At 63.2% G+C, this 27,886-nt stretch overlaps 1 protein-coding gene across 6 annotated transcripts; it reads right to left on the bottom strand.

The window, feature by feature from the left end:
• Positions 1-1,446: 1,446 nt before the first annotated feature.
• On the bottom strand, positions 1,447-26,656 carry SEMA6B (semaphorin 6B). Of its 6 annotated transcripts, none has more exons than XM_053220071.1 (17): positions 26,538-26,656; positions 10,767-10,916; positions 10,491-10,614; positions 8,862-8,922; positions 8,638-8,700; positions 7,902-8,003; positions 7,400-7,490; positions 6,933-7,052; positions 6,356-6,444; positions 5,465-5,682; positions 4,733-4,864; positions 4,361-4,510; positions 4,005-4,187; positions 3,781-3,927; positions 3,081-3,158; positions 2,910-2,968; positions 1,447-2,546 (listed from the first exon to the last, which is right to left on the bottom strand). In XM_053220071.1, the coding sequence occupies exons 2-17, from the start codon at positions 10,885-10,887 to the stop codon at positions 1,588-1,590; spliced, it is 2,697 nt and encodes an 898-aa protein (XP_053076046.1). In that variant the 5' UTR covers positions 10,888-10,916; positions 26,538-26,656; the 3' UTR covers positions 1,447-1,587. The 6 variants fall into 6 exon arrangements, with proteins under 6 accessions (XP_053076046.1, XP_053076044.1, XP_053076043.1 ...); XM_053220069.1 differs by lacking the exon at positions 26,538-26,656 and adding an exon at positions 11,694-11,969; XM_053220068.1 differs by lacking the exon at positions 26,538-26,656 and adding an exon at positions 11,664-11,968.
• Between the last annotated feature and the right edge of the window lie 1,230 nt (positions 26,657-27,886).

Genomic DNA, 27,886 nt, shown 5'->3' with positions numbered 1-27,886 from the left:
ATCTGCACCTGCTCCTGCCGCCTCCCCTCCCCGGGGCCGCTGTGGCCACCTTGCCCCCTCCTCCAAGCGTGTTCTCACGTCCCCCACACTGTTCCCTCTGCCCGCATGTCTCCCCACAGCTGCTTTCTCACTCAGCACATCTCAGCTCAAGGGTCACCTCGACAGGCCCTCCTTGGCCACCCCCCACACCCTCACCCTCTACCTAGCACATTACCTGGCCTTTTCCCCACTGCACACATCACTCTTCAAATCCAGTCCTAATTTGCAAGTACAGGACTGGTCTCCCCAACTAGGCTACGAACTCCATGAGGACAGGGATCTTTGTCCCTGACGGTGCCTGGCATATAGCAGGTGCACAGTAAATATCTGCTCAAGAACGAATCGGGAACCGGCCCCATCCAGAGGAAGATGCCCCCCATTTCCACACCCAGCTCCCCAGAATTCTGCTTGCCACCACGAGTGACACAGGGGCTCCCAGTTACCCCCGGGGCAACACCATGGTCCAGGTCCCGCCCCCAGGAGACAGAGCAGAGCCAGAGCCTTGGGGGGCCGGTGGTTGTAAACAGTTTTATTGATGGGGAGGGGGTTGGGGGAGGCAAAGTCCAGAGAGGGTCCAGGACTCAGCTGGCCACTCAGCTGGCATGCATGGTCAGCTGGAGGTCGAGGGGGAGGTCACGAGGGGACGGGTGGCATGGGACCCTCTGACCACCCTGGGGCCGTATTTACAGTGGGGCCCGCCCGCCTTCCCCGCCCCCGGACCACCAAGCCCTTTGGACAGCTGCTGCCAATGTGACTTCCGGGCAGGCCCTCCCGGCCCCCCTGCCCGAAACCCCTGCTTGTCTCCCCTCAAAGTCCTAACCGGCACCTTGGAGGCCCCCCGGCCTTCTGGAAGCCCCGGCGCCGGCTCAGCCAACGCCCAGGCCGCTGGGGCCACCGCCTCGCACACGGACACGTACACGGCACGCGCGGCCCGCCCCGACACATACACACACACACACACACACACACACACACACGCCGGCAGCAGCCCTCGTGGGCGCACGCACGCGCGCACACACACACACGTCCCTCCCCTTCCTGGCCCCTTGCACACGAACACGGCATGCACACGCGCACGCACACCCACACACGCCAGGAACCTGGGTTGAGGAGGGGCGTGGGGGGTGGGGCTGGGGGTGGGGAGCTCGGGTCGCAGACGCGGCCCCTCCCCATCCCACCGCCTCCAAGCCTTCCAGCCCCGCGTCCCCCTCCCCCCCTCCCCCGGCTGACACCCCAAGAACGGAGTTGTGCAATTGGATAGAAATCTGCAAAAGAAACGCCAACTGGAAAACAAACCCAAATCCACGCGCAGAAGGTCAACCTCAAATCCATAGCACATTCCTTCCGCCCCCACCCCCGCCTCAGTGTCCCGCGGCCCCGGGCGGGGCGGGGCGGGGGCGCCGAGCTCGTTGTGCTTCCGTGCGGCCGAGGGGGCCCCCACGCGGGGCGGGGCGGGGCGGGGGTCGTGAGCACCCACTGGAGAGCTTGGGCCGGCCCTCTCGCTCCTGGTTCCCGTGGCTGGCACCGCCGAGGCGTCGGGGCCCCGGCCTAGGGCACGGGGGGCGCAGTCCTGTCCGTGCCCCCGTAGGAGAGGAGGTGGGCCAAGTCCGTGCCGGGCCGCGCGTGGCGGCCGCGGTGGCGGTCGCCCGGCCGGCCCTCGCCGCTGTTGAACGTGTGCGTGCGGCGCAGGGCGGCGGCCGGCGGGCCGTGGGGGCCGGGCCTCCGCAGGCTGCCAGTGGGCGGCGGGCTCCAGGGCCGCGGGAGGCCGTCGGCGGCGGCGGCGGCGGAGGGGGCCGGGTCCGAGGGCCCGGTGGGCGCCGACACGACGCGCCGGCGGTCCGGGCTGGCGTGCGGGGTCAGCGGGAAGTCGCCGTGCGCCGCGCGGCCGGGCCGCGCGTAGAGGCGCGCGTCGGGGCCCGGCTCTCCGGGCACTGGGGGCGCGGGGGGCGCGGGCGGCGGCTCGGGGGCGCGGGCCGGCGCCAGCAGCAGCAGGGAGGAGGACGCGGACGCCGAGAGCAGCGGGTGGCCGTGCTCCCAGGCGCGCGCGCCCAGGGCGTGGGGGTGCGGGGCGGGCAGGCGCTTCTGCGGCAGCGGCGTCTGCTCGGGCGTGGGCAGCAGCCCCGAGTCCAGGTCGTGGGGGCCGCCCTGCAGCAGCGTGGCCTTGGCCCAGCCGTTCTGCATCAGGGGCGCCAGCAGGGCCTCGGGGGGCCCGCCGGCGCCGCCGCCCCCGCCGCCCCCGCCGCCGCCGCCGCCGCCCCGGCCCCCGGCCGCCCTGCGCTCGCCCAGCCGGCTCACGCTCAGCACGGCCTCGCCGCCGCCGTGCGCCAGGATGGCCTCCTTGTCCTTGCGGCGCGCCAGCTCGCGCCGCTCGCGGAGGCCCACGTACCAGCCCACGCTGAAGCCGGACACGACGGCGCCCACCACGAAGGCTGCCACGGACGACGTCACCAGCAGGTTCACCGACACCAGCCCGGCGCGCTCCTCCGCCAGGCTGGCCCGCAGGAGTCCTGGCCGGGGAGGGCGGGCGGGGCCGCGTGAGCCGGGGCGGCGGGGACGCTGGGGTCCCCCGCCCCGCCCGCCCCGCTGGCCCCGCTGGCCCCCGCCGGCCGTCCGCCCTCCGCCAGTGAGTCCGGCCGGCCGCTCGGTGGCATCTCTGTGGCCCTCTGTCCGCTGGGGTCCGTGTGTCCTCTCCGAGTCTGTGTGTCCGTCTCTTGGCCTCTCTCTCTGTGTCCCTCCCCCGCCACCCCTGCTGGAAGTGAGGCCCCCCGCCCCTCCCATGCCCTGACGGAGGCCAGCACCCGCCCCCAACACACACACGCGCGCGCACACACACACCCACGCGCACACGCGCGGGCGCGCACTCCACTTACCTGTACAGTCCCCTAAGCCTGAGGTGCTGGCCCCAGACACGTCCTGCTCAAAGGTGCCTCTGACGGGGAGGTGGGGGGCGAGAGGGGCAGTCAGCAGAAACCTCTCTCAGAGCCTGATGGTCAGAGGGGGGGGGGGGCAGACCCCCTCCCCCACCCCCTGTCCCCCAGTACCTGGTGCCGGGGCTGAGGAAGACACAGGAACCATCAGGGGCCCACCCACAGTAGGGGTCCTGACTGCCAATACAGTTCCTAGAGCAGACGGTGACCCATCAACCACAGTCCCTTACGAGGCACCTTTCAGTGTCAATTCCAGGGGTGCTTGTGACAAATCGGCGGCTACTATCCCCCTCACCCCCCCTTAGAGATGAGGCTCGGGACAGCGGGCTCAGGAAAGGGTTTCGCCGCGTTGAGGGGCTCACACTGAGACTAGGGGGGTCTCAGCCTGCACACCTGCTCCTGTCACCCACTTTAAAGGCGGGGAGACAGCTGCCTCCCCGGTCCCCAGCTTCTTCCGCACCTGCTGCTCTTAAAGATGTCAGCCAGGTCTCACACCTTCCTCTACCCACAACCCTCCAGGGCTCCCCCCTCGGTAAAGCCCAGGTCTTCCCTGCCCTCCCTGCTTCCCTCTCTTCCCCTCGCTCACTCTTGCTCCAGTCAATCTGGCCTCCTTGCTGTTCTTCCAACGAACCAGGCCCGATCCTGCCCCAGGGCCTTTGCACGGGCGGTGTCCCCTGCCTGGCTCATTCTTCAATAAGCCAGGAGGCTGCCGGGCCCCGGACTTGAATTGGACTTTCCCCACTTCCCGTGCTCATTGCCCCTTGCTTCCCCCCACCCCGGGTCACCTCTGCAGCCTGCCCCAGAGGGCACTCACTTCATGCACCCTGAGTACTGCTGGCAGCGGGCCACGGGCACGCGGACCACGCAGCGGGGGAAGGCTGCCAGCAGGCCACCCGAGGCCGTGTCCAGCTCCAGACTCAACAGCCGCCGCCCCGCCTCACCGCTGCTGAACCGTCCACACCTAGGGGTGAGCGGATTGGTAAGAGTCAAGGGCGCGCCCCGCCGCCCCGCCCGCCGGGCCGCCTCTGTGCACTCCACCTGTCCGGCCGGTAGGTCTCGAACTCCTCTAGGAAGACACTGGGCCCAGCGGTGCCCGAGGCGCTGGCGTTGGGCCAGATGAGGAACTTGAGGACGGTGCCCACCTCGGAACCCAGGAAGACGACGGTGTGGTTGCCCCAGGGGCCGGCGCCCACGTCCACAGCCACTCGTGTCAGCTGGTGCCTGGGGCCAGGGCGGGCAGGGGTCAGGCGTGACGAGACCGCACCGGGGCCAGGCAAGGCAGACGCGGGGGCGGTGACGCGGGTGTGTATCCGGGACAGACGGACCACCAGGCCCGGCTCCGGTCTGGGCCTGCCCCCCCCCCCCCGCCACCCCCGCCACGCATGGGGACTGACCGCATTAGAGTCCGCACGATCCAGGGCGCGTGGCCCAGAGAGGGCACCGCTTCGTCCATCAGGGGGTGGGTCTTGACAAAGTTGAGGATCTCATCGGGGAAGGCGCTAGAGGCATTGTACTGCATGCCGGGAGCCGCGCAGCACCCAGGTCTAGGTGGGGAGGAAGCGGTGGACTTGAACATCCCCACCCAGGGGCTCTGATTTGCCAGGGGGACCTGCCGCCCTGCCCAAACGGCCTCAGCTTTCTGCATCTGTATAATGGGTACAGCTGAACTCAGCCACAGATGACCACCTGGAAGTCCCAGCCCTCGGTCCCCGGGGTCAGGACCCCCACCCGGGCACCCGTTTTGGGATCCGGGGGGGGCCTCTTACCGGGGCCGTGGCACCTGGTCCTCCGGCACGGGGGTCCAGATGGACTCGGGGGACTTCTGCTCACGGAAGCGGCCTTCAAACACGGCAGCTACCTGCGTCATGTCAAAGGCGCAGACAGCCGAGCCGGGGATGCTGGGGGAGTTAGGTGAAAGGGAGCGGTGAGCCCAACGGAGGGCAGGGCCTTGGACGCGTGTGGGAGAGAGTCTTTGTCCCTGTGAGGCTGTCGGATGTCCAGTCCCCTGGGCCGGAGATGCCCCCACTCAACCCGGTCGCTCTGCTTCCTGAACAGGGCTCCTCTGTGGCCACCGGTGTCCAGGCGCCCCCCCCCCCCCGCCATGACTTGCTTGACGTCCAGTCTCCCAGATGCCACTCGTGGCTCCTTCCAGACCATTCCCCAGGGGGCTTTCCAAACACGCAAATCTGACCTTGTCTCTCTTTTGCTCCTCAGTCTCCCATGGCTCCCTAGAGCTCTCAGGATATAGTGCACTCTTCTCCCAGTGGCTCGTCACCTCTCTGCCCTCATATCCTCTACCGTCGCCCTCGCTTGCTCCTCTCCAGCCACAGGGGCTTCCTTTCTATTGGTGAAACCTACCAAACTCACTGCTGCCTCGGGGCCTTTGCACATGTTATTCCTCCAACTTGGAATGGACCCGGGAAATACATGACGAATGCGGGACCCCTCCGCTCACGTCCACCCAGTGCCCCAGTTTGCTCCCATCGGGGTCCTCTGACCTGTTGCTGGGGGTGGAGAAGACAGCAAGGACCACCGGCCGGCCCCCCAGGCTGACCACGCCCGTGACAGCCTGCAGCACGTTGAAGTAGAAATGGGAGTCGCCAGGCACGGAGCAGTTGAGCCGCGCCTTCAGGAAGGACGTCCACTGCTTCTCCAGCACCCGGGGGGAGCCCCCCACGTCATTCTTGCACACCCGGGCCACTCGGGACACCACCACCTGGGGCAACAGCAGACAGACGGGGGGGGGGGGGGTCTGAGCCCTGTGTCCGGGAAGGCTGGCCGTCAGCCAGGCCACGACGGAGGAGTGTGGCCCTGAGGGACCCCAGTCGCCACACCCCTCTGAGCAACGCGTTCCCCAGCGGAAACGGGGGGACGTCAGCGATGATCGTCGCGGCCCTGAACCTCGTCTGTTTACGGATCGCCCACTATGGACCAGGGACTTTATCCGTGGATGGACGGATGGACAGATGGGTAGAGACCAATGGGCGGGAGGGTGCGTCGGTGGAGGGGGGAAGGACAGATGCGTGGTTGGATGATGTTGAGTTGGTGGGTGGGCAGAGGAGTGGGCAGCGGGTAGAGGATGGACAGAGGGTTGGGGGACGGGGCGGGGGGACAGGCCAACAGCGACAGCACTAGGACTGGAAGCCAGAAGTGTCCCCTGCCCTCAAACCCATGAACCGCACCCGTGAATGTCTTCCGGCCTCAGAGGCCGGGTCCTGGCTGGAGTAGAGGGTCTTGAGGACTGGAGGTAGAGGGCGGACCCTCTCGCCCCAGGTGGAGATTCGTGGGTCCCCCTCTGCTCCCCGCTGCCCCCGACCAGAGCCTCTCAGCTCCAGGCCCCACTGCAAGGGCCTCTCAGTGGGAGGGTGGGGGTGAGGATCGGACCTTACCTTCTCCAGATAGTTAAACTCCATCGCGATCTCCCGGAAGAAGAAATAGATGTGGCTGCCCCACTCCACCGCATGGACAAAGTAGGGCTCTGTAGGAGAGGAGGGGTCAGAACCCAGCCCCTGATACGAGAAATGGTGTTTCTGGGGCTCTGAACACATCAAATGGGGTGACTGCTTTTATAGTGAAGGGGGGACATTCGCTGATTCCCCAGGCAAAATAAAATAGACTCAAAGAATTTTCAGGGAGGGGGGCGGTGTGGGCTGTCAGAATCCTAAAATCACGGTGTCTACCCTCCCCAAACAGCAATGTCTACTATTTTGGTCACCTTCGTCCCTAACGTGTTGAAGAGCTAAGCTCCTGCTATCACCCTCTTGTGACTCCTACTTCAGGCTTCTAAGCTACCCGCTTCCAGCAAATTCTACTTTAGCTCCAACGCAAATCTTTCCTCTGGCTTTATCCTCAAAGAGGCCAGTGAGTTGCAAAGATGAAATAGGAGACCCCCACCACCCCACCCCCGCCTCCATCTCTGCTGGGACTCTTATTCTGGTGGGGGGATTTGATGAATGCCTACCCCACCTTTGAACCACTTGGAGTCGTGTTTCACGGTACGCAGAGTGGGCCGGTCCCCCAGGCTGCGGTAGATGACGGCATCGATGGCTAGGAAGTCAGTAACGGTGGCCGTGAAGAGCATCCCTTCTGGATGGGTGTGAGTGGGGGGAAGCAGGTGAGAAATTAGATCATAGAGGCCAGGGGTGGGGTGGGTCAGTACTTGATCTTCCAAGACTGAGCCCAGAGCCCAGGGGAGCTCTGTCCCTAGGCGGAGCCCTGACCCCATCGAAGCCCGAACCCAGGCTGATCTCCAACCCCCCAGCTGAGCCCTGACCTTGGCTGAGTCCTGACTGTGGCTGAGATTCTACCCGCTTCCCAGCTGGACAGATGGCCTCCCAGCCGCCTTCATAATAACCCAACTCCAAGCGTGGAAAATGCCACACGGTGCTCAGGGCTGGGGTCCCAACAGACGGTCAGAGTTGGGGGACACTCACCAGAGAACAGGGCAACGTTGGCATGTTTGGGATCGTATGGGCAACGGGCCATGCCGCTGATATTGTCCCCCAGGGGCTGCAGTGTGTCCATCTGCAGAGGGGGACAGGGCCTGAGTAACAGAGCTCCTGGCCACACCTGGCAGCCCCGTACCGCCCCCCCCCCCGCCCCCGCCCCAGGGAATCGTGGCTCTACCCTGGATGCTGTGTGATTTGCTGACTTAGCCTCTCTAGGGCTTAGTTTACTGATCTGTGAACGGGTCTAAGAGTCAATCCTAGTTAATCCTATAACTGGCTTGTAGCTTAAGTAGCTATGGCTTCCCTGATCTCCTTTGGAAGCCTCCTCTGGAGCTCCCGTTGAGGGGCCGAGGAGGGCTTATCCAGCAAGACTTCCCGAAGGAGGTGATGTGGCCTGAGGCTAGAGTAGGACCAGTAGAGGGCAGGTGAGCAAAGACCAGGAGGTTGGGGCCTGGGGCAGGCAGGGCTTCGAAGGGCGGAGACTCACGCTGTAGTTGGCACACACGGGGTTGAAGGCATTGGAACCGCACACGAAGAGCGTGGATTCGTCGCGAAGTAGCAGCACCTTTACAAAATTCCGACACTCGCCCTGGGATGGGGCGGGAAGAGAGAAGCCATGGTGGGCGTGGTCACGGGTGTGGGCGTGCCCAGTGCAGGGGCGGGGGCAGGGCAGAGCAGATCTGGGAGCGTGGGGGCGGGGCCGGGCTGTGGGCGTGCCCAGTGCAGGGGGCGGGGGCAGGGCAGAGCAGATCTGGGAGGGGGCGGAGCGGGGCCGGGCTGTGGGCGTGCCCAGTGCAGGGGGCGGGGGCAGGGCAGAGCAGATCTGGGAGGGGGCGGAGCGGGGCCGGGCTGTGGGCGTGCCCAGTGCAGGGGGCGGGGGCAGGGCAGAGCAGATCTGGGAGGGGGCGGAGCGGGGCCGGGCTGTGGGCGTGCCCAGTGCAGGGGGCGGGGGCAGGGCAGAGCAGATCTGGGAGGGGGCGGGGCGGGGCCGGGCTGTGGGCGTGCCCAGTGCAGAGGGCGGGGGCAGGGCAGAGCAGATCTGGGAGAGGGCGGGGCGGGGATGTGGGCGTGACCAGGACTGAGGGCATTATGGGGGCGTGGCCAGGCTCTGGGCGGAGCCGTGGCCACACGAGGGTGCTGGCCTGGGATGTAGGCAGAGGAAGATTTGCCCCGGGCTGGGCGGGATCGGGGAGCGGCTGGGGGCGTGGCCAGGGTCCACTCACCTCCTGCTTGCCCTTCATCCGACACACGTTGATGTCACTGGGGTTGGAGCGCCAGGTCAGTTTCTGAGGGCACAGGGAGTGGTGAGGGATCCCCGCAGCCCTAGGAACCACCGCGGGGGCGCGCCCAATTCTTGCTCCCCAGCACCGTGTCAGGGCCCCCCCCCCCCCCCCGAGCAGAAGCCTCAAGTGCGCCCCCACCTCTCCCACCTGTGTCCCCTCCTCACCCGCTGGTACCGCAGCTCCGTGGTCGTGGGGGGCTCCAGCTCCACCCGGTACAGGTTGTCCCTGGGGGGGGCGGGGAAGGTATAGTTGGTGAGCAAGGGAGCCTCCAGCCCCTGCCCCCACTCTCCGTTCTCCCTGGGGCAGAAGTCGTATCCAACACCGAACACGCAGGGGTGTGCCAGAGCCTCAGCCCCAAGCAACTGCAACACCGAACGAGCCTTCGTGTGCTTGCGCCGGCACCACAGGCCTCCTCGTCCCCTAAAGTGACCCACAGGTTCCAGCACGCCCCACATACCTTGACATAGGCCACCTCACGTTCACACGCCCCTCTGCCGTAGGGGGCTACACCCAACGTGATGAACTGTCCAAAGCCCTTTCATCGGGTGCCCTCTCGGCACCTCTCAGTCTCCCCCAGGCTCTTCCCCTCCCCCCCATGCCGCAGAAACTGCCCTGGTCAAGGTCACTGGCGACCTCGTGCGAAGTCCAGCAGTCACATGGTCTCTATTCCTCCCCCTAGCCCGCAGTGTCTGGCCCGTCCCCCCTCCGGCTGGGAGCGCCTCAGGCACCTGGCTTTCCTCCCATCTCTCCAGTCCCCTCCGTCTCCCACCCCTTCCCAGGTGCGCAGGCTGGGTCCTCGGGCCTCTTCTCCAGGGCAGCCTCGTCCACTCTCAGCACTGGAACCGCGTCTCAGCCCCACCATGCCCACAGCCCTGTCTCCAGCTCGGGCCTCCCCTCGAGCTCCAGACTCGGGGTCCGGCTGATCCTGGAGTCTCTGTGCGGGGGGCTCCCGGCGTCTCACTCAGCTTGGCCACGCTGCACCCGACTGTCCCCCACACCTGCTCCTGCCTTGTCCCTCATCTTGGCTGAGGCTGCTCATTGCTTCCAGGGACGAAGGCCACAACTTAGGAGTCACCCTCAACACACATCAGCCAATACTATGTGCTCTGCCTTTAATGTCTATCAAGAATTTACCCACTTCTCATGCCGTCCACGGCCACCACCCTAGTTTATCCTGAAGCAGTGCAGTAGCCTTGCCTTGGTGCCCCTGCTCCTGCCCTCCGTCCGTCCTCTCCTCAGCCATCACCAGAAGGTGCCTGTGGGCACCTGGGTCAGGTCCTGCCTTCCTCTGCCCACAGCCCTCCAGGGCTGCCTTCTCACTCCGTCCCCTCCCTGCCCTTCCCTCCTCACCCTCTCCCAGTTTGCTCACTCTGCTCCAGTCAGTTGGGCCTCCTCAATGTTCCTCCAACACACCGGGCCGGATCCTGCCCCAGGGCCTTTGCACAGACTATGCTCTCTACCCAGATTTCTCCCTCCCACTCGAGATGTCCCCAAGCCTGGGGACCCCACTCAGGTCTCAACTCAAATGTCACCCTCCCAGAGAAGCCCTCGTGCCCCACATCGGCACCCTCTGTAGAAACCCAGTGAGTTTTGACCAAAGAGCTGTCCCCGCCAGGGGCAAACCGGGCTGTACCCACAAGAGAGTTCAGTCAGCACCCTTTATAAAATCACACCCCAAGGGCACAAATCTGTACTCCAGCCAACGACCTGCCCCATCATGCAAACCTCCCCCAAATGCTATCACCTGCTCCCCACGCCTCACCCTGCACACTCTGCCCGACAATCCCTCATACCTGTCCCCGATGAACAGCGTCCTGTTGACCCGCAGGACCCGCTGGATGTTGAGGTCGTCAGTACCCTCTGCTGGGGTCAGGCGTCCTGGCCCGCCGCCCACGAACACGGGGTAGTGGTTCAGGTCTGGGGGAGGGGTTGGGGAGGGGTGTGATCCCGGGCCGGGATGAGCCTGGCCTGGTGAGCCCCTGAGGAAAGTGGGCCGCAGACCCAGCTGGGAAGCAAGACCCTCCCTCGCGACTCCCCCTCCCCTGGGACCCCCCCCCCCCCCCACTCACAGTCCCTGGGGGCCACGCTGAGCGGCGGCAGCTCCTCGGGGAAGAGGCCATTAGCTTCCCCCAGTAGCAGCAGTAGGAGCAGTGGGGCCGGGCGAGGAGGGGGCGCTCGCGGGGTCCGCATGGCGAGGTCGGGGTGACGAGAAGCGACACCTGAGAGCGAAGGGCCTGGCGGTGAGCGGCGCGACCTGCAGTCCCGCCCACCGCCGAGAGATGGCGCACACGAGCCGCAGCGGCCTGGCCCTTCAAGCAGCCAAAAAATTCCCCATCAAGGGGGAACAATGGCAAAAAAACACCCCCAACCACGGCAATAACGGTGATGGCCGCACTTCAGTCTAATTATCAGAAAAACTTTCCGGCCACAGCGCAGTGAAAGCTCCGGAAACGGTTTCCAACAACTTCGTAGTGACAACGTTTAAATAACTTTTGAACAAAGGGGGTTTTCAATCACTGTAAAACGCTGAATGGTCACGATAGACAGCAACACTTCAAGACACGCATTCAAATAATTCAGCCTCAAAACAGACATTCAAGAATCCTTCGAATTAAAACACAACATTCGTAAAATGAAAGGCTCAAACCACCACCACCACCACCACCACCGACCCTCAAAGTCTCTTGGAATTTTATAAACCGCCATCTGGGAATTGCCACACCAGAATCGCAAAATATGCCAGCTGGCCTGGGACCTCAGAGGCCCCCCGTTAGTCTGACTTCCTTCCCAAGTCCGGCCTTTCTGGCCTCTGCTGGAATACCTCTGTGACAGGCACCTCACTACCTCTTAAGGGAGCTGGCGTCAGTCACCCTCCCGTTGAAGATAATTTGAAGAACCTTCCCGGTGTGTAGAGTGGAGACTTCCCCTCACGTAACGATCGGTTGATGGAAGTGAGCAGAACTCACCCTCTGGAACCCAGCCCGCCACACGCCTACCCGCAGGGGTGCAGTCCGGACGTCCTGAGTAAGAAACCTGCAGCCTCGTCCTTCCGGGAAGCCTCGGGCAAGCCCTGTGCCTCAGTTTCCCCATCTGAGCAGCAGGGACATTGGCACACGGTGTCCTGGCCTCAGAGCCCCAGGTTTCTGAACCCCTGGAGGTGAAGGTGGTGTGGGAACTTTGGCCCTGGAGTCCCTGCCTCTGAGGATTTGGGGCCAAAAAACAGGAAGGCCTTGCGTGGACCAGCGTGGCTTCCTCTCCATGACCCTGGGCTTCCGGGATTTGTGACTCAGCAGACGCCCGGATCCCACATGTTCGTGGAACATGGTTCTGCTTCCTTAAGAGCTTCCTTCCCTGGCCCCTCCCCTGCTCCGGAGCCACCCATGGCTCCCAGTGACCCCGATCTAGGCCCCGGGCCACGGCCACCGCAGAGCAGTCAAGTCCCACAGTGCGGCCGCCGGCCTGCTCTTGCCCGATGAACCCTCCTGCTGCTGGACCCCTGACCTCCTCCCTGACACCTGCCTGGGTCACCCTGGCCTCTCAGGGGTTCTGTCCTTTTTTTTTTTCCGAACATTTTTCTTTTGACATTTCTTTTGTATTAAATGTATAAAATATAAATTTACCATCTTAAAAAACCTTTTTTTACATTTTTTAATTTATTTTTGAGAGAGAGAGAGAGACAGAGCACAAGTAGGGGAGGGGCAGAGAGGGAGGGAGACAAAGAATCCAAAGCAGGCTCCAGGCTCTGAGCTGTCAGCACAGAGCCCGACGCGGGGCTCGAACTCACGGACCGCGAGATCATGACCTGAGCCGAAGTCGGCCGCTTAACCGACTGAGCCACCCAGGCGCCCCCTAAATTTACCATCTTAACCATTTTTCAGTATACACGTCAGTTAAGCACATTCACGCTGTCGTGCAACCACCCCCACCCTCCGTCTCTAGAACTTTCCATCTCCCCAGACTGAGACTCTGTCCCCATGAAGCACAGACTCCCCGCCCCTGCCCCAGCCCTGGCTCCCGCCATCCACTCTCTGTCTCTGTGGACAGGACGCCTCTAGGACCCCCTGTGCGTGGGGTCACGCGGGACGCGTCCTTCTGTGTCCGGCTTCTGTCACCGCGCACAGTGTCCTCCGGGTCCATCCACGTGGTGGCGGGCGGCAGGACGTCCTTCCTTCCTAAGGCTGGATCATATTCCAGCGTGTGGATGGACCACATTTTATTTATCCATCTACCTGTCGACGTAAACGTGTGTTGTTTCCACCTCTTGGCTACCGCGAGTGATGCTGCTGTGCAGGTGGGTTAGCAAACATCTCTTTGAGACCCTCCTTTCAACTCCTGTGGGTGCATGCCTAGGAGTGGGGTCAAACAAACCTTCCATTCCATTCTGGAGCCTGGCTCCGGAGCCAGGCTCCAAGGGTCCAAATCCCAGCTTTGCCATTTCCAGGCTGTGTGACCCTGGACAGGTTACCCGCCCCCCCCTCCCGCCTCTGGACCGCAGTTTCCTCATCTGTAAAATGGGCACAGTGACAGCACTGATCTCATAGGCCTGTGGTGGGTGTTAGCACACCATAGGTGCTCAATAAATGCTGATTATTCTGATTCCTGTTGTTGCTGCTGGCATAGTAAGTACCAGAAGCGAGGCTGGGGGGTTCCCAGGAATTACTTCACAGAGCCCCCCGGTGGCTGTAGTAGGAGGGGTGTAATATTCAGCCCATTCTGCAGATGTGAAGGCTGAGGGTCCAATTCGGGGGCTATGGCCCCACGAGAGAGGATGTGGCAGCTGGGTCGAACCCAGGGCTCTCTGGCTTCAGGATTCTGCTCCTAGCTGTTGAGCATACAACTGGTCGCAAGATTAATAATCACCCAGGCCGTTCCCTCGACCCTCCACCCAGAGGGGCTGGCAGTAACTTAGGACCCAGGGCACGGGTGGGCAGACCGAGGGCCTGGTTGGGGCGGGACCCCACGGCTAATTTCTTCTCCTGGTTTTCTTAACCTTGTGATGCAGCACCTCGAGGCTGGGAAGTTCATTTCCTCCTCCTGTCCACCTGCCCCCCGCCCCACGGATCCATCCAAGGACCCCTGGGTCCCAAACTGGCCTTCTCTCGCCGGAACCCGTTGCTCCTACCAGGTTCTCGACTTAAGGACAGTCCGGTGGTCCCCTAGGCAAAGAGTGGGGTCTCGACCTCCCCGCCCCTCCCCTGCCCTGAGTGCTCTGTAACCCAGCTCCCGCCTCCAGTCCCGCCTCTGCCCCTTCAGTATGCCCCTCGAGGTAGCAAAGGAATCTTTCTAGAATGCAGATCTCACCAGGGTCTCTTCCCCTTGGCACCCGTGGCATTCACGCGCCACTGTTCTCTCGGGGCGGGGGGGGGGGGCTGTCCTGGGCACCGTGGGGTGTCGAGCAGCAGGCTGGCTCCCACCCACTTGATGCCAGGGTCCCCCTGCAGTGTGACAACCACAGATGTCCCCAGACGTTGTCCAGTGTTCCCTGGGAGGCAAAATCACCCCCAGCTGAACACTTCTGCGCTAGACCCTTCTAGGGCTCCCCAGTATCCACAAAATGACATCCCAGCTTCTCCCCACCTTTCCGTCTCCACCCCTGGACATCTGCACATGCTGTTCCCTCTGCCTGGTTCACCTTCCTGCTCCCAGTAGCCTGGTAAACTTGTTTTTCGGGTCTCAGCCGCCTCTTCCAGGAAGCCTTCCCAGATCACCCCAAATGGGCCTCCTCCAGGCTCCTAGGGGCCTGTGTGTCCCCCATCAGTGCCCTGATCACCCTACCAGCTGTCCGTCTTCCTCACTGGACTGTGAGCCTCCTGAGAGGGCAGGACAGGGGCTGCTATGTGTCCCCACCACCCAGGGCAGGGCCCGGCATACAGTGGGAGCTCAATACATAATAAAGGCAGCAGGAGTGCCTGGGTGGCTCAGTCGTTTCAGTGTCTGGCTCTCGGTTTCAGCTCAGGTCATGATCTCCTGGTTCATGAGTTCGAGCCCCACATCGGGCTCTGTGCCGGCAGCTTGGGGCCTGGAGCCTGCTTCGGATTCTGTGTCTCCCTCTGTCTCTGCCCCGCCCCCGCTCTGCCTCTCTTTTTCAAAAATGCATAAATGTTAAAACAAATTTTTTTAATTAAAAGAAGAAAATACAGGTGGCAAACGCCAAGCACCTGCTCCTCGCCAGGCATTGCAAAAACCGAAGCGGACTCATTGAATCCAAGCACAACGCAACCCAAGAGGTGGGTGCCGTTAACGTGCCCCTTATGCAGATGGGGAGACTGAGGTGCGTGGGCCCAAATGGAAGCACGGAGCTGAGACTGAAACGTGTTCGGCCCACATTAGTTATTTGGATTATAATGCGGAACTGAAACCCACATGCCCTTTCTGGGAAGCCCGGGCTCCTCGGGGGCCCACCCGCTGCGCGTGGCCTCAGTTTACACCCGGAGTTATGGAGGCCTCAGCACGTCCCCCCCCCCCCGTCCCCCCCAGACCATCTGCTCCTCTCCATGAAACTCGAGGCGCCCCTGCCAGCAGCCCCGAGGACAGACACTCGTGCCCTTGGGGAGCAGAAGGGACGGTCATAGAGCAATAGGGCGTCAGCCCCCATCCGGGAGGGCTCACGCTGGGGCAGGGCCTCTCCCCTGGAACCCCGACCATCGGGCCACCTCTTGGCGCACCCTCCCATTGTACAGACGGGAAGACTGAGGCGGACGGAGACATCCCTCAAGCCTTCTCCACCTCCTCCGCTGGCCCGGAGGACCTCCTGTCTGCCCCGCACCGTACCGCTCTGAGGCACGGTCCAGTTTCCTTCCGGAAAACTCCCACCCGGCCCTCCTTCAGGCCCAGGCGTCGGGGCTACGCTCCCCGCCCCACCCCCACCGGCACTTCGGTATAAATTTTAGGATCAGCTGGTAAGTTGCAAACAACAGAGAAAACATAAAACCTGGCGGGGGTTTTCACCGGAACGGTGCCGATCGTACAGATCAGGTGGATCTGCTGACTGCCAGCCGGTGCTCCCTCCGCTCCTCCCTCCCCCCCCCCCCCCCCCCCGCCGTCATCCCTGCCTCCGCTGATGCCTCAGGCCCCGCCTGCGAATCTTCCCCCGCCCCCAGCCTCATTCCCTCACCCTCACGCCCAACGCCGGCAAGCCCCGTGGGCCCTGCCTTCACAGTTATCCGGAATTCTCACCCCTTCCCTTCCCAGTCGGCTCCCGGGGCGCCCGCCTCATCTACCGCGCGGACCAGCGCGGTACCCCCGCAACCTCGGTTCTCAGGCTCCCGCCCTCGCCCCCAGCCGTCATCCCCGCAGCGGCCACCGGAGGGCGTCCGTGAGCACCGGAGTCAGGTCCCGCCCCCCTCCCCCCGCCTCCTCCCACAGCCCTCGAGGGCTCCCACCTCCTTTCACCTTAGTAGCCCCTACCCTTTCCCCGCACCCCTGCTCCCCTACTCCCCTCCCCACCCGGTGTCACACTCCCAAAGGGTCCGATTTAGCCCGTTTGCCACTCCTCAGACCTGTAGCATCAGCCTCACTTGGGAGCCCTTAGAAATACAGAATGGGGGAGGGGGCGCCTGGGGGGGGGGCTCGGGGGGCCAAGCGCCCAACTTGGGCTCAGGTCATGATCTCGCGGTTCCCGAGTTCCAGCCCCACGGTGGGCTCTGTGCTGACAGCTGTGAGCCAGCAGCCTGATTCCGATTCTGTGTCTCCTTCTCTCTCTGCCTCTCCCCCGCTCACGCTCTGTCTCTCTCTCGCTCTCAAAAATAAATTAAAAAAAAAAAAATTCTTTTTTTTTTTTTAGAAATGCAGAGTCCCAGGGCCCCATCCAGACCTGCCCAACCGGAGGCCGCTTGTAGTCAGATCTCGCAGGGATCGGGGCGCACGTCAAACTTGATGCGTGGATACCTAGTCGCCCACCCATCCGCCCCCCTGGACGCCGAGCCCTGTGACGGCAGGCAGTCTTGGGTATGTGTCGGCCCACTGGTGTCCCCGCAGCGTCTGGCACACGGTTGGTGCTCAATAATGGCTCGTAAGCGAATGCACTAAGTGTCAGCATCAGGGCTTGAATCCAGATCTGCCCTCCTCCCTGGTTCCACTTTGCCTGCCACCCCCACAACACGCAAGTGTCTGCAGGTGTGTGGGTCCTCCCCGCGGACGCCCACGGGCCCCTGTGAGCTTCTGTGTGTTCACGCGTATCCGTAGATGCACCCACGGCACACGCGTGTGCCCCAGCAATGGCAGGCCGTCTGCCTGTGTGTGCACGCGCCCCCCCATGAGGCTGCTGCCTGCGACCCCCACTGATGGCTTTCTGGCCCTCAAACTGTCTCCACGGACCTCCATTAACTGTGGGCACCCAGCTGGCCAACCCAGGGGTCTTACCCACCCTCCCACCCCAGCCAGCCTCATCTTGGTGGGTTGGGGAAACTGAGGCCCAGAATGAGGGCTGGACAGAAAACCCTGCAGGGCAGCCGTCTCCAGGCTCGTATGGCCCCAGTCCGAATCCCAGCACTGCCTCCTGTCCGCTGTGAGCCCTCCGACGGCCACTTCCCCCGTGTGGGCCTCAGTGTCCCCACCTGTAAGCAGCAGGCGGCTACAAACCCAACCCGACACTGTTGCTGTGGCGATAGGAAGGCATAATCCAGACCAACGCCATCCAGCAGAAAGCCGTGTGCACACATGTGTCACTTTGAATTTCCTGGCGGCCACACTCAAAGGGGGAAACTCGTTTCAATAATTTATTTAACCCAATGGGTCCAAAATACTGTTATTTCCGCAAGTAATCAATGTAAAAATGATTAACGAGACATTTCAACACGCTGTTTTTCGCGTTTAATCTTTGGAATCTGGCATGTGTTCCACACTGACAGCACATCTGGATTCGGGCCGGCCACGCGTGATTCAACAGCCACACGTGGCCAGTGGCCCCGGACAGCCCAGCTCCAGAGGAAGCGCTGAACAGGGTGACTGGCCCACAGTGGTCATTCCTATCATTGTCGCTGTTTGACAGAGCATGAGCGGCGGAGGGGCAGAGAGAGACGGAGACACGGAATCCGAAGCAGGCTCCAGGCTCTGAGCCATCAGTACAGAGCCCAGCGCGGGGCTGGAACTCAAGGAACCGCGAGATCGTGACCTGAGCCCAAAGTCAGATGCTCAGCCGCCTGGGCCACCCAGGCGCCCCTATCATCGTCGCTGTTATTATGCAAACCTCACCCGATTTCCAAGTGCAGGTTGGGGGGTGTGGCCACTGCTCCTCAGGAATAAGCAGGCCCCTGGGGGGGCCTCCCATCCTCTGGGCCTTAGCAGGCAAGTTGTCCTTCCAGTCTTCCAGAAACCCCTCTTGCTTCCGGAGGCTCCCAGAAGCAAAAGGCCTGGAGGTTGGAGTTTCGACCCCAAGCTGGGCTTCCCCCCCCCCCTCCCCCGCCGGCCTTTGAGAATTTCGCCTCGAAGGGCAGTGCCACCCTCCTCTCCGATCCCCCTCCCCGCAAGCAACTCTTTCCCGGGCTTCACAAGCTCAGCCCACACCCTGCTCAAAGGCCTGCAATGGCTCTCTAGTACCCCCACGGAAGAGAAAACCGATTTCTATTCGCGGACATTTCAGGACCCCTCCTGCCCTGGCAATGACCTTAATCTTCACTTGCCCTCATCTTCTGCCACGCATGCCCAGAATTCACCCGTCCCACATCCAGGTCTTTGCTGAGGCTGTCTTTCTCTGCCAGGGACGCATTCAGCCTTCTCAAGGCCCGGCTGCTCCCCAGGAACCCCTCAACCACCCAGACATAGTAACCTTGCTTTCCCTCCTTGGAGCCAACTCCTGCTCGCCATCCCTATGAGCTACATGCGGATGTCCCCTCCTCCAGGAAGCCTTCCTTGACTGCCCTGGCTGAGCCTGACACTCCCTGGGCTCCCCCAGCCACCACCCCTCCCCATCCTGGAAGCCACTCCCCGACTCTGGCTCCCTGTACCTTGGGAGCTATTCAGTTACTCATGAGATGAGCAATTATTGAGTGTCAGCTGTATGCTGGGCACAGTTCCAGGCAAAGCCCTGCCCCTGCGGGGCCTCCGCTCCAGCGGGGAGACAGGGGTATGTGACCCGGTGACTCAGGGCCAGGCTCGGAGCCCCTGTTTCTCCATCTGCCACGGCAAGGATGGGGGCGGGATGCCCGTTTCCAGTTCCATAGAAGGAGCTCCTGACAGCCTGACCGCCCCAGGATTCCGGCTCCGGGGCCCGGTGTCCCCGGGGGGATCGAGTAACCCGGCCCGGCAGCCGGCCCCTGTGCCATCCAGGTCCAGTTACCGGCTCTGCTTACAGCTGCCTTCTCCAGCTGCCTCAGTCGCCCCCGGTCTCAGCCCAGCCGGGCTTCGGGGCTGTCTAGGAACTTGGCAGAGCACCCAGAGGGAGTCCCTGGGGCCCTGGCCACGGAGGGGCTGGGAGAGAGGCCCCCTCGCCCCCCGACGCCTGCCCGATGCCCATTAACTCATCCCTCCCCGGCCCGGGACACAGCGGCCGACCTTTCTGCTTCCTCCCTCTGCAAATCGGGGATGACGGCCCCAGCTCCGGGGCGCAACAGTAGGTGCTCCACTAACACTGGCTGGACCAGTGTCCCGCGAGCAGTCCCTACTTGTACAAAAAGCCGCAAGGACACGTTTGCTCCAGACTCTCTGAGCACCTGCTCTGTGCACCTTCACGGCAGGAGTCTCCGTGGTGATCATGCTTGGGGGGGTGGGGGGTCGCGGGGGGCTCGGCGCAGAGCCCGGCAGGCAGGAAACGCGCAGTTCATGCTGAACTTGGAGGGGACGGAACTCAAGAGTACCCGAGTCACCTCCCGCGTCCGCCCCCCAGCGGCCCAGCGGAGCGGGGACTTCAGCTAAGATTTTATGAAACCCCTATGGTGCCCCACGCTTCATTCACACTTCCTGCCCACCCCACCCCAGTGGGGCAGAGACCGGCACCGTCATCCCCATTGCACAGGTGGGAAAAACGGGCCCAGAGAAGTCAAGCCACGTGGCCAAGGTCACGCAGCCCACAGAAGGGTGCAGCCGGGATCCGAACCCGGGCCGCGGGGCTAGGCTGCCTCTTGCCGCCGGCCCACCAAGTGCCATCTGGCCACGAGCCTGCACAGCCTCAATGAACGTTTTGCGGATAAGCGAGCGGAGACCCGGAGAGAGGCTCTCCTGTCCCCAGGCCACTCGGGAAGCCGGGGTGGAGAACAGGTGGCGGGGGCACGACGGCAGGACCTCAAGTAGGGGACACGGACAGGCCCCCGGGGCTCCAGGCCCAGACGGGGGGGGGGGGGTCTCCCGGGTAATTAATTTTAATCACTGTTTGGAAATTGGGCCGCCAGGAGGCAAATCGGAAGCAGCAACTTGTAATTAGGAACGGGGAAGGGGGGGCTCCTTTCTCCGTGATGCGGCGACCATTCTGAGGAAATTAAAGTGTCATTTATACCCAGCGGGTAATTAGAGGGCCCAGGAGGGGGGCCACTCGAGGGGGCTGGGGGCTCCTAGGGAATCCAGAGTGAGGCTGGGGTTGGAGGGGCAGACACCCACAGACTCCCAAGTAGGCCTGGGGGCAGACGGACCCCGTGCTCAGCCCCAAGTTGAAGGAGACACACAGGAGCTGGGCCCTGCTCTTGGGGCCCAGTTTAGGGGGACAGAGGGGTATAAGGCTTGGCCCTAGGGGGTCCACTCCCGGGAGGACAAAGAGATACGGTTCTTGCCCTCCGGGTCCAAGAAGACGGCCAGCCCGGTCCTCCTTTCTTGGGATTCTGGGAGCCCTCCTCTCCCCCCCCCCCCAGGCTCACCCCTCCATCCTGAATTCCTCCAGTCACTTTGCCCCTTCCCAGAGGCCCCATCTGGAAGGCCACAGGGATCCCCAAGGGGGACGGGACCAGAAGGACGGTCTGCAAGGGGACAGCGTTTAAGAGGTGCTGGGTGGCAGGCAGGCGGGGCTGGGCTAAGTGTTGCCGGGAAAGGATGAACTTGAAGAAGACAAAGGCGGGAGACAGGTCCTGGGGGACGGCCCTGGGGTCAGAATGGACCACAAGTCCTGGTGAGTCAGGGCTCAGGAATGGCAGAGATGTTGGCAGAGTGACGATGGGGCGTGAGAACGGTGCATCAGTGGAGAAAAATAGTGAGGGCCGGGGGCCCCTGCTTGCTGGGCGACCCCGGGGAGATTTGCCACCCCCGGTCTGTGCCTCGTTCCTCCCAGAGCTCAGACCTGCAAAGGGAAGTAAGAGCAAACACTCCGGGCCGTGTAGTGTGCTCCCAGCCCGGTGCTGCGGCCACCACAGAAAGTACCCGTGGGGTCGGTGGGAGGGGTTCTTCTTACATTTTACAGTTGAAGAAACTGAGGCCCGGGGTGGGTGAGTGACAGGCCCAAGGTTGCACAGCCAGGAAATGGCCAAGCCAGGACTTGAACCCAGACGCTCAACCCCAGTACTCCCTACCCCTCAGAGAAAGGGGCCCTCAGTTTCTCGCCACATCCTTCTGTAGGCAAGTCCCAAGTCTATCCCACGTGCCAACTCCTTTCCCTCTCTCCTGCCATAGTCTGGTCCCCAGCATCGCTCGCCTGGACCAGCGCAGCGGCCTCTGCCCTGGCCTCCCAGCTCCCGGCCCTTGCCGCTCCCAGACCGTCTTCCCCACGTCAGTCATAAGAGGGCGCCTGTGAGCACCTTAGTCAGGTGCCGCCCTCCCACCTCGGTCCTCAGCCCTCCAGGGTTCCATCCTCACTGGTGGAAAAAACCCAAGCCGTCCCCTGAGGCCCCCAAGGCCTTGCACAATCTGCTCCCCCCCCTTTCCCCCTCTCCCCCTCACTCTGTTCCGGCCACACGGGCTTCCAACGCACCTGGTACGGTTCTGCCCCGGGGCCTTTGCACTGGCTATACCCTCTTCCTGGAATGCTCTTCCTCCAGATCTCTGGCTCCTTCTCATTTTCCGGGTCTCAGCTCAGATGCCACCTCCTCAGAGACACGCTTCTTTGACACCATCCGCTAAAACAGCCCCGCCCTTCTCAGCTACATCATCCCGGATGATTGTCTTCAGCAAACTTGTACTGAATTTACTTTACCTCCCTAGTGGGGATCCGTGTCCCCATCCGGCTGTGAGTTCGACAAAGGCAGGGCCCAGTCTGTCTTGGTCATTGCTGGGGACCCAGCACCTAGCACATGGCAGATACTGATTAAATATCTGTCAACTCATCAGATGAAAGCAAAGACCTCACAGCACCAAGTGAGGTCGGGGCCGGAGGCTACACGTTCCTGCTTTTCAAACTTGTTACTTTTTCTGAAGAAAAACAACACGACTTTGCCCTGGCGTTTTGCCTGTGTCTCCTTCTTTAAATGGTCAACCGTAAAGGAGAGAGAATAGCATTTCTGTTTTACAGATGGGTACACTGAGCCTCCAAGAGCGAGTGAGTGAGTGGGCAAAGCCATGGATTCCAACCCAGGTAAGTCTGATCCAGGGGGCAATCCTCTAAGGCCAATAATTCAGTGAGGTGGTCTCAACTGCCCAGGGGCTCTGACTCCTGGGGCTCCGGGAAAGGGAGGAGGGTCTGGAACGCTCAGAAAACGTGTAGCCGCCTGCACTGGGAACTCCTACACATCCGTCATGGCCCTAGCTTCCATGCCCCTCCTCCATTCATCTTCTCGGATCCACTGGGCAGAGACCAAGTTTTCCCGGCCCCATTTGCTCCCTGTGCCTGGGCTCTGACTCCACGTGGCAGAAAAGGCTGGCGTCTGCCTGTTTCCTCTTCTCCAGCCTGGAAGCCCCTTGAGAGCTCACTAAGCACTAGAGCTAAAGCCTCTTTCTCGGGGATCCCAGGGTCACCCGGCATGGAGCATGGCACACGGGGCCCACCAGGAGCGTCTCCCGAACTCCCCGGGACCAGGTCTCCCCCAGGGCTCCTCTGAGAATCCACAATCCTCCTCTGGGTTCCTGCAGTTGGGAAGTTCTCTCCTAGATCTGCCCTTGGAAGGCAGGCTCAGCCAGGGCCAAGGTGCATCCTGGGAAATGTAGTCCTCACCAGCCTCGGCCTCCCTCCCGGCAGGCCCCGGGACGGCCAGTGAAGGGTCACAGAGGCAGAGCCGGTGGGGGGGCCCCGTATCCCTGCCCAAAGGAATGGAAGAGGGGTCTCTGGCCTCCCAAGTCACCTCTGTAGCATAATCTAATGGCTGTCACTTTACGTGGACGTCCCCAAAGGCCAGGTGACAATGACCGTGCTAATGAGAGAATACATGGCTCCGGTCCAGACCTATCAGGCCACCCGCTGAACCTTGGCTCTGACAGGCCAGACCTGCGCTGTGGGCAACGGTGGGGGTGTCTAGGACGGGGGGGGGGGTCGGTCTGCAGCCGGCTCCCGGGGAATTCAACCACAGGATGGGGGGCAGGTGGCTGGAGCCCGCGTCTGGGGCTGCCTTGAGCCTCAATTTCCCTACTTCTGCTAAATGAGGCCATGCTCGCAGTCAAACCCTATCACTGCTGGGCCTTGGAGGAATCCGCCTACGGGTCCCCAGCCCCTCAAGTGGCTTAGACTTTCAGAATTACCGGATCCTAACCATGACAGTTCAAAACACCCACGGCACCCGGACATTGAAAAGCAACTCGGGAGGGGGCGCCCGGGGTGGCTCCGTGGGTTGAGCGTCCGACTCCGGCTCAAGTCGTGATCTCGCGGTCCGTGGGTTCGAGCCCCGCGTCGGGCTCTGTGCGGACCCCTTGCTCAGGGCCCGGAGCCTGCTTCGGATTCCGTGTCTCCCCCCCCCCCCCCCGCTCTCTGTCCCTCCCCTGCTCACGCTCTGCCTCTCAAAAATAATAAATAAACATTAAAAAGTTAAAAAAAAAGAAAAGAAAAGAAATGTGGAGGGTCACCTGGGCCCTGACCGATGCCAGAATGATTTTTCCAGGGTTCTGCAAAGACGGCTGTCCAACCTCTCGGGACGGACAACTCTCCCCCCGCCCCCCAACCCCCCATCAGGCAGCTCCCTTGGTTTCCAGGAGCCTGGTAGCTACCCTTCCTTCTGGCTGCTCAAGGTCTAAAACGTTGCCCATTCCCTCTCCTGCTCTAACACCTCCCATGGCTCCTAATTGCTCTTGGGATAAAGCTCGCTCGTCAGTTTGGCATTCTCAGCCCCCAGCCACCTCTCGGGTCTATTGCCTGTGGTCTCCCACCCCTAAAATGGGCCAGACACTCAGGGCTCCCCCAACACACCCCGCGTGGCTCTACTGGGCACCCCCTCGACCTCGAATCCCTGTCCCCGTCTTCTCCTGGCAACACCCTTCCCCTCCCTCAAGTCTGATGCCACCACCCCCTCCTCCAGGCAGTCTTCCCTGATTCCACCTGTCCCGACGCTGGCTCCAGGCCTCCCCGGACACCCAGCATCTCCTGACAAAGGGCCAGGCACACGGGACAGGGCCACACCCCAGGGTCAGCCAGGGATACCACTTTCCCAGGAGGCAGGAGCGACCGGCATGTCCTCCAGCCTCCAGGGACCCAGCTCACCTGTCCTGCTGGCTGACGTCAGGGTCAGTCACCTTTCCAAGGACAGTTTGATTTCTATCTTCCAGGTCCAGCCCCAGGTAACCCCAGCAACTCCAGCCCGTCTCCAGCACCTTCTTTGCCCAGTGGACAAAGGCGGGCACAGAAGCCTAGCAGTGGGGTAGCCCCTCCCGGGTAAGCAATGCCTCCGCTCCGAGACACCTTCTCTCCTCAAAGCGGAGGAGGTGACAGGACCCCGAGGACCGTGGGTGGTCAGCTCTGGCAGAAGGTAGGTGGGAACCAGGGAGAGTGGAGGGGGGCGAATCCAGGGCATTCTTGCGTGACCTCTCTCTGTCTCATCTCCCTCCGCTCAGGTCCGAAACCCAAAGATCGCCTCCTGCGGACATGGCAGCCCAGAGAGGGCTAGACACCTGTCTGAGGTCGCACAGCTGCGCTCCTCCTCTTAGTCCCAGCCTGTCCCTCTTTGGAAAGGGCTGGGGCCTTGGAAGCCTCAGGTCTAAATTTCCACACAGCCCAGAACAGACAGGGGCTGGGATCCAGTTTCCAATGATGTGACGCCTCCTTTCCTCCTTCACCCTGTCTAGCAAGCCCGGGAGAGGCCAGGCCCGGCCTCCCTCTTTGCCCGCTCTGCCAATTTCTTGGGCCTCAGTTTCCCCATCCACCCTCGAGAACGGGGCCAACTCAGGGCTGACACCATTTCAGTGAGGCTTCCTCCAGGCTGCTACTGCCTGTCCTAGGGGCCTCAGTGACCTCCCAGCCAACTTCCCAGAGAGCCTGGGACCCTCTCCCAGGTGGGCCCTGACCGCACCAGGGAGCCCCAGCCACATCCTGCACTCATTCTACGTAGAGTTTTGAGCAATTCCCCACACACATCCCCGAATTCGCCCCTGAAGGAAACCAACAGCGTCTAGGAGGATGTGGGAAAGAGGCTGGGTGGGGAGCCCATAGAGTGGGGCGGGGGTGGGGGGTACCCAGCGATACCCAACTTTGATTTTGGAGAGAGAATGTGGACCCTTTGACACGCTGAGGGAACCCGGAGAAATACCAAGAAATGCAATTTTGTAAACGGGGTGGGGGGGTCCCTTCTGTGGTCCCAGCCATTAGCCACCCCCCCCACCTTCCTCCTTAAGCCCAAACCCAGACCCCCAAAGCTTGAGGGCCCCTTCTCCTGACTGCAAACCTCAGTTCCCCTCCGGTCCGTGGGTCAAAGGTAACAACCTTAGGGGGAGGTGCCAAAGACCTCAGCCAGCGAGAGCCGAACGGCGGTGGAGGGTCCGTGGATCGCACTCCCGGCTCCGGCATCTACGCGTCCCAGGCAGGGGCAGGGGCATGGGGGTGGGGGGGTGTCCTCCGGCAGCGCCCCCTCTGGGAGGTGCCCTAAACTCGGAGCGCGCCTGCAGGCGGAGAGCAGGGCGGGGGGGGGGGGGGGGGGCACGTGACCCCCACCCCGGGGACCAATCAGCGCCCGCAGGAGGGGGGCCACACTCGGCGCCCCCACCTCTCCCGGCGCGCTCGGAGAGAGACGCTTTCTTTGTCCCTTTGTCAGCTCTTGGGGGGCCCCCGAACCCCGGGGCCCCCGCTGCAACGGGGGGGGGGATCGGACCGGCTGGCTCTCTCCCCCCTCCCGCGGCCCCTCCCCCGCGGCCCGCGCCCTGGACTCGTTCTGGGCCGGGCGTGAGGCTGGAAAGGGCTCAGGGGCACCCAAGGTGCGGCGGCTGGACCGCGGAGTGGGGTGGAGGGGCCTCGCCGTGCCGGGACCACCACACCGGTGCCGGGTCGGCCTCGACTTAGCTCTCCGGGCTCCGCCCCCCCAGCACCACCCCCCCACCCCCGGCCAGCAGGCCCCGGCCGGCCCTGAACCCCCCACCTGGGCCCAAATCCAGCTCCCCGGCGGCGCAGCCGCGAGCCCCGTTATTGTGCCTCCCCCGGCCCCCCCCCCGGACAAAGTCTCCACCCGCTGCGGTGCCGACAGAACCCCCATTATAGCTCCACATCCAGGCTCCCCCCAGCTGCGGTGCCATTAGACTCCCTCATTATGGTGCCTCATTCAGCGCCCCAGGCCCCAATCCAGTCCCTTCCCAGCGTTGCCGCCGGACCCCCAATACACCGTTCCATGCAGCCACCCCCCTAAAACCCAGCCCCCTCCCCGGTGGCGTTGCTGACAGTTAGATCCTCCCGCGATAGCGCTCCCCAAACCCCCTCACCGGCCCAATCCATCACCCCTCCGAGCGGCGGGGCCCTCAGGCCCCCATCCTGGCGCCTGACCCGGCCACCCGGGTCAGCGATCGAGCCCCCCTGCTGCGTGCCGACGGACACCCCGGGGCTGCGCCTCCCCAACCCCCTCTCGCAGACGCCCCGGGGCGCTTACCTCGAAGCCGCCGCGCCGCGAGTGCGCGGGAGGGAGCGCGAGGGCGGGAGGGCGCGGGCGGGGGGGGGGGGGGGGGTCCGTGCGCGCACCTGTCCCGGCCCGGCCGGCTCAGCCGGGCATCCCGTGCGGGGAGGGGGCTGGGGGCGCGCGCTCTCCCCGCCCCCGGGCCGCGGCGCCTCGCTGGGGGAGGGGGCTCAGCCCCGGCCCCCGGCGCGCTGGCGTCGGCTCCGGGGGGGGCGCTGCGCGGCGGCCGGACCCGGGGCGCGCCGCGGCCGCATCTCCTCCGCCCGCCGCGGCCGCCGCTGCGACTCGCGGCTCCGCCACCTCCGCCCCCCCCCCCCTGCTTCGGACACCCCCCCCCACCCCAAAGCGGGGCTGGAGCCACGCAAAACCCGGCCCAGAGCTACGGCGGCGCGGAACGGAGGGAGGAGCCTGGTGGGCGGCAGGAGGCGCTTGGAGGCGGACGTGGGGGTAGGGGAGGGACCCAAGAGAAGGCACCCTGCTTTTGTCTAGGTAGGGGGGCCTGATTGCCACCACCCCCCCCCCGACTCCCTGGTCTCGTGCACTCTGGCCAGACTCGCGTCTCCGGGATTCATCCCCAATCAGACCCAAGGGGATGATGGAGGTGATGCGGTATCACGAACCCCTTGGTCTACGGGGCCCCTCTCATCCATGAGGTCATTTCTTCAACCCACAGGCATGATGTTCAACAACCCCCAGTGGACATGTGAGGAAATTGAGGCACAGGAAGGCGGCTCGGCCAAGGTGACCCAGTCAGAAATTGGCAGAACGAGGACTTGAACCTGGGCGAGCCGGCCGCATCCTGGCGCACAGGCTGCCCTCTGTCCAGCGCCCATGGGGCCTGGTCCCGGAAGGGTTTTCCGGGGGGGGGGGGCTGCAGGCCTCCCTGAGTCGGTGGGGAGCACTCTCGCCCCGCCCCCTGCCTTCAGGACTCCCAGACAAACCCGTCTTTTGGTTTGGGAGGATTCCCTGACCCTCTGTGACCTTAGGACAGCAAGAGACCCTCGGGGGGGTGGGGGGGGGGCGAGTGTGACGTGTATATCTCCCCCACTGGGTCGTGTGCTGTCCTGGGCCCTCTGGCATCCCCGCTATAAAGTAGGTGTTCAATAAATGTTTGATGCTATTATGTATTTATCTAGGGACACTTCTTGGGCACACACACACACACACACACACACACATACACACACGCAGCGCGCTGGCCTCTTCCGAACGGCCAGTAAACAAATCATTTCATTCATTCCTCACGGAAGCCCCATGAGGCCGCCCTAGATGGCACCCTGGGGCACAGAGAGGTCACAGCCCCATGAGGCCGCCCTAGATGGCAC

Source organism: Acinonyx jubatus, chromosome A2 (assembly GCF_027475565.1).
Source record: "Acinonyx jubatus isolate Ajub_Pintada_27869175 chromosome A2, VMU_Ajub_asm_v1.0, whole genome shotgun sequence".
In the NCBI taxonomy this organism is placed as follows: Eukaryota; Metazoa; Chordata; class Mammalia; order Carnivora; family Felidae; genus Acinonyx; species Acinonyx jubatus.
The sequence above is the reverse complement of the archived record's forward strand: the minus strand, read 5'-3'. Positions and strand labels throughout refer to the sequence as shown.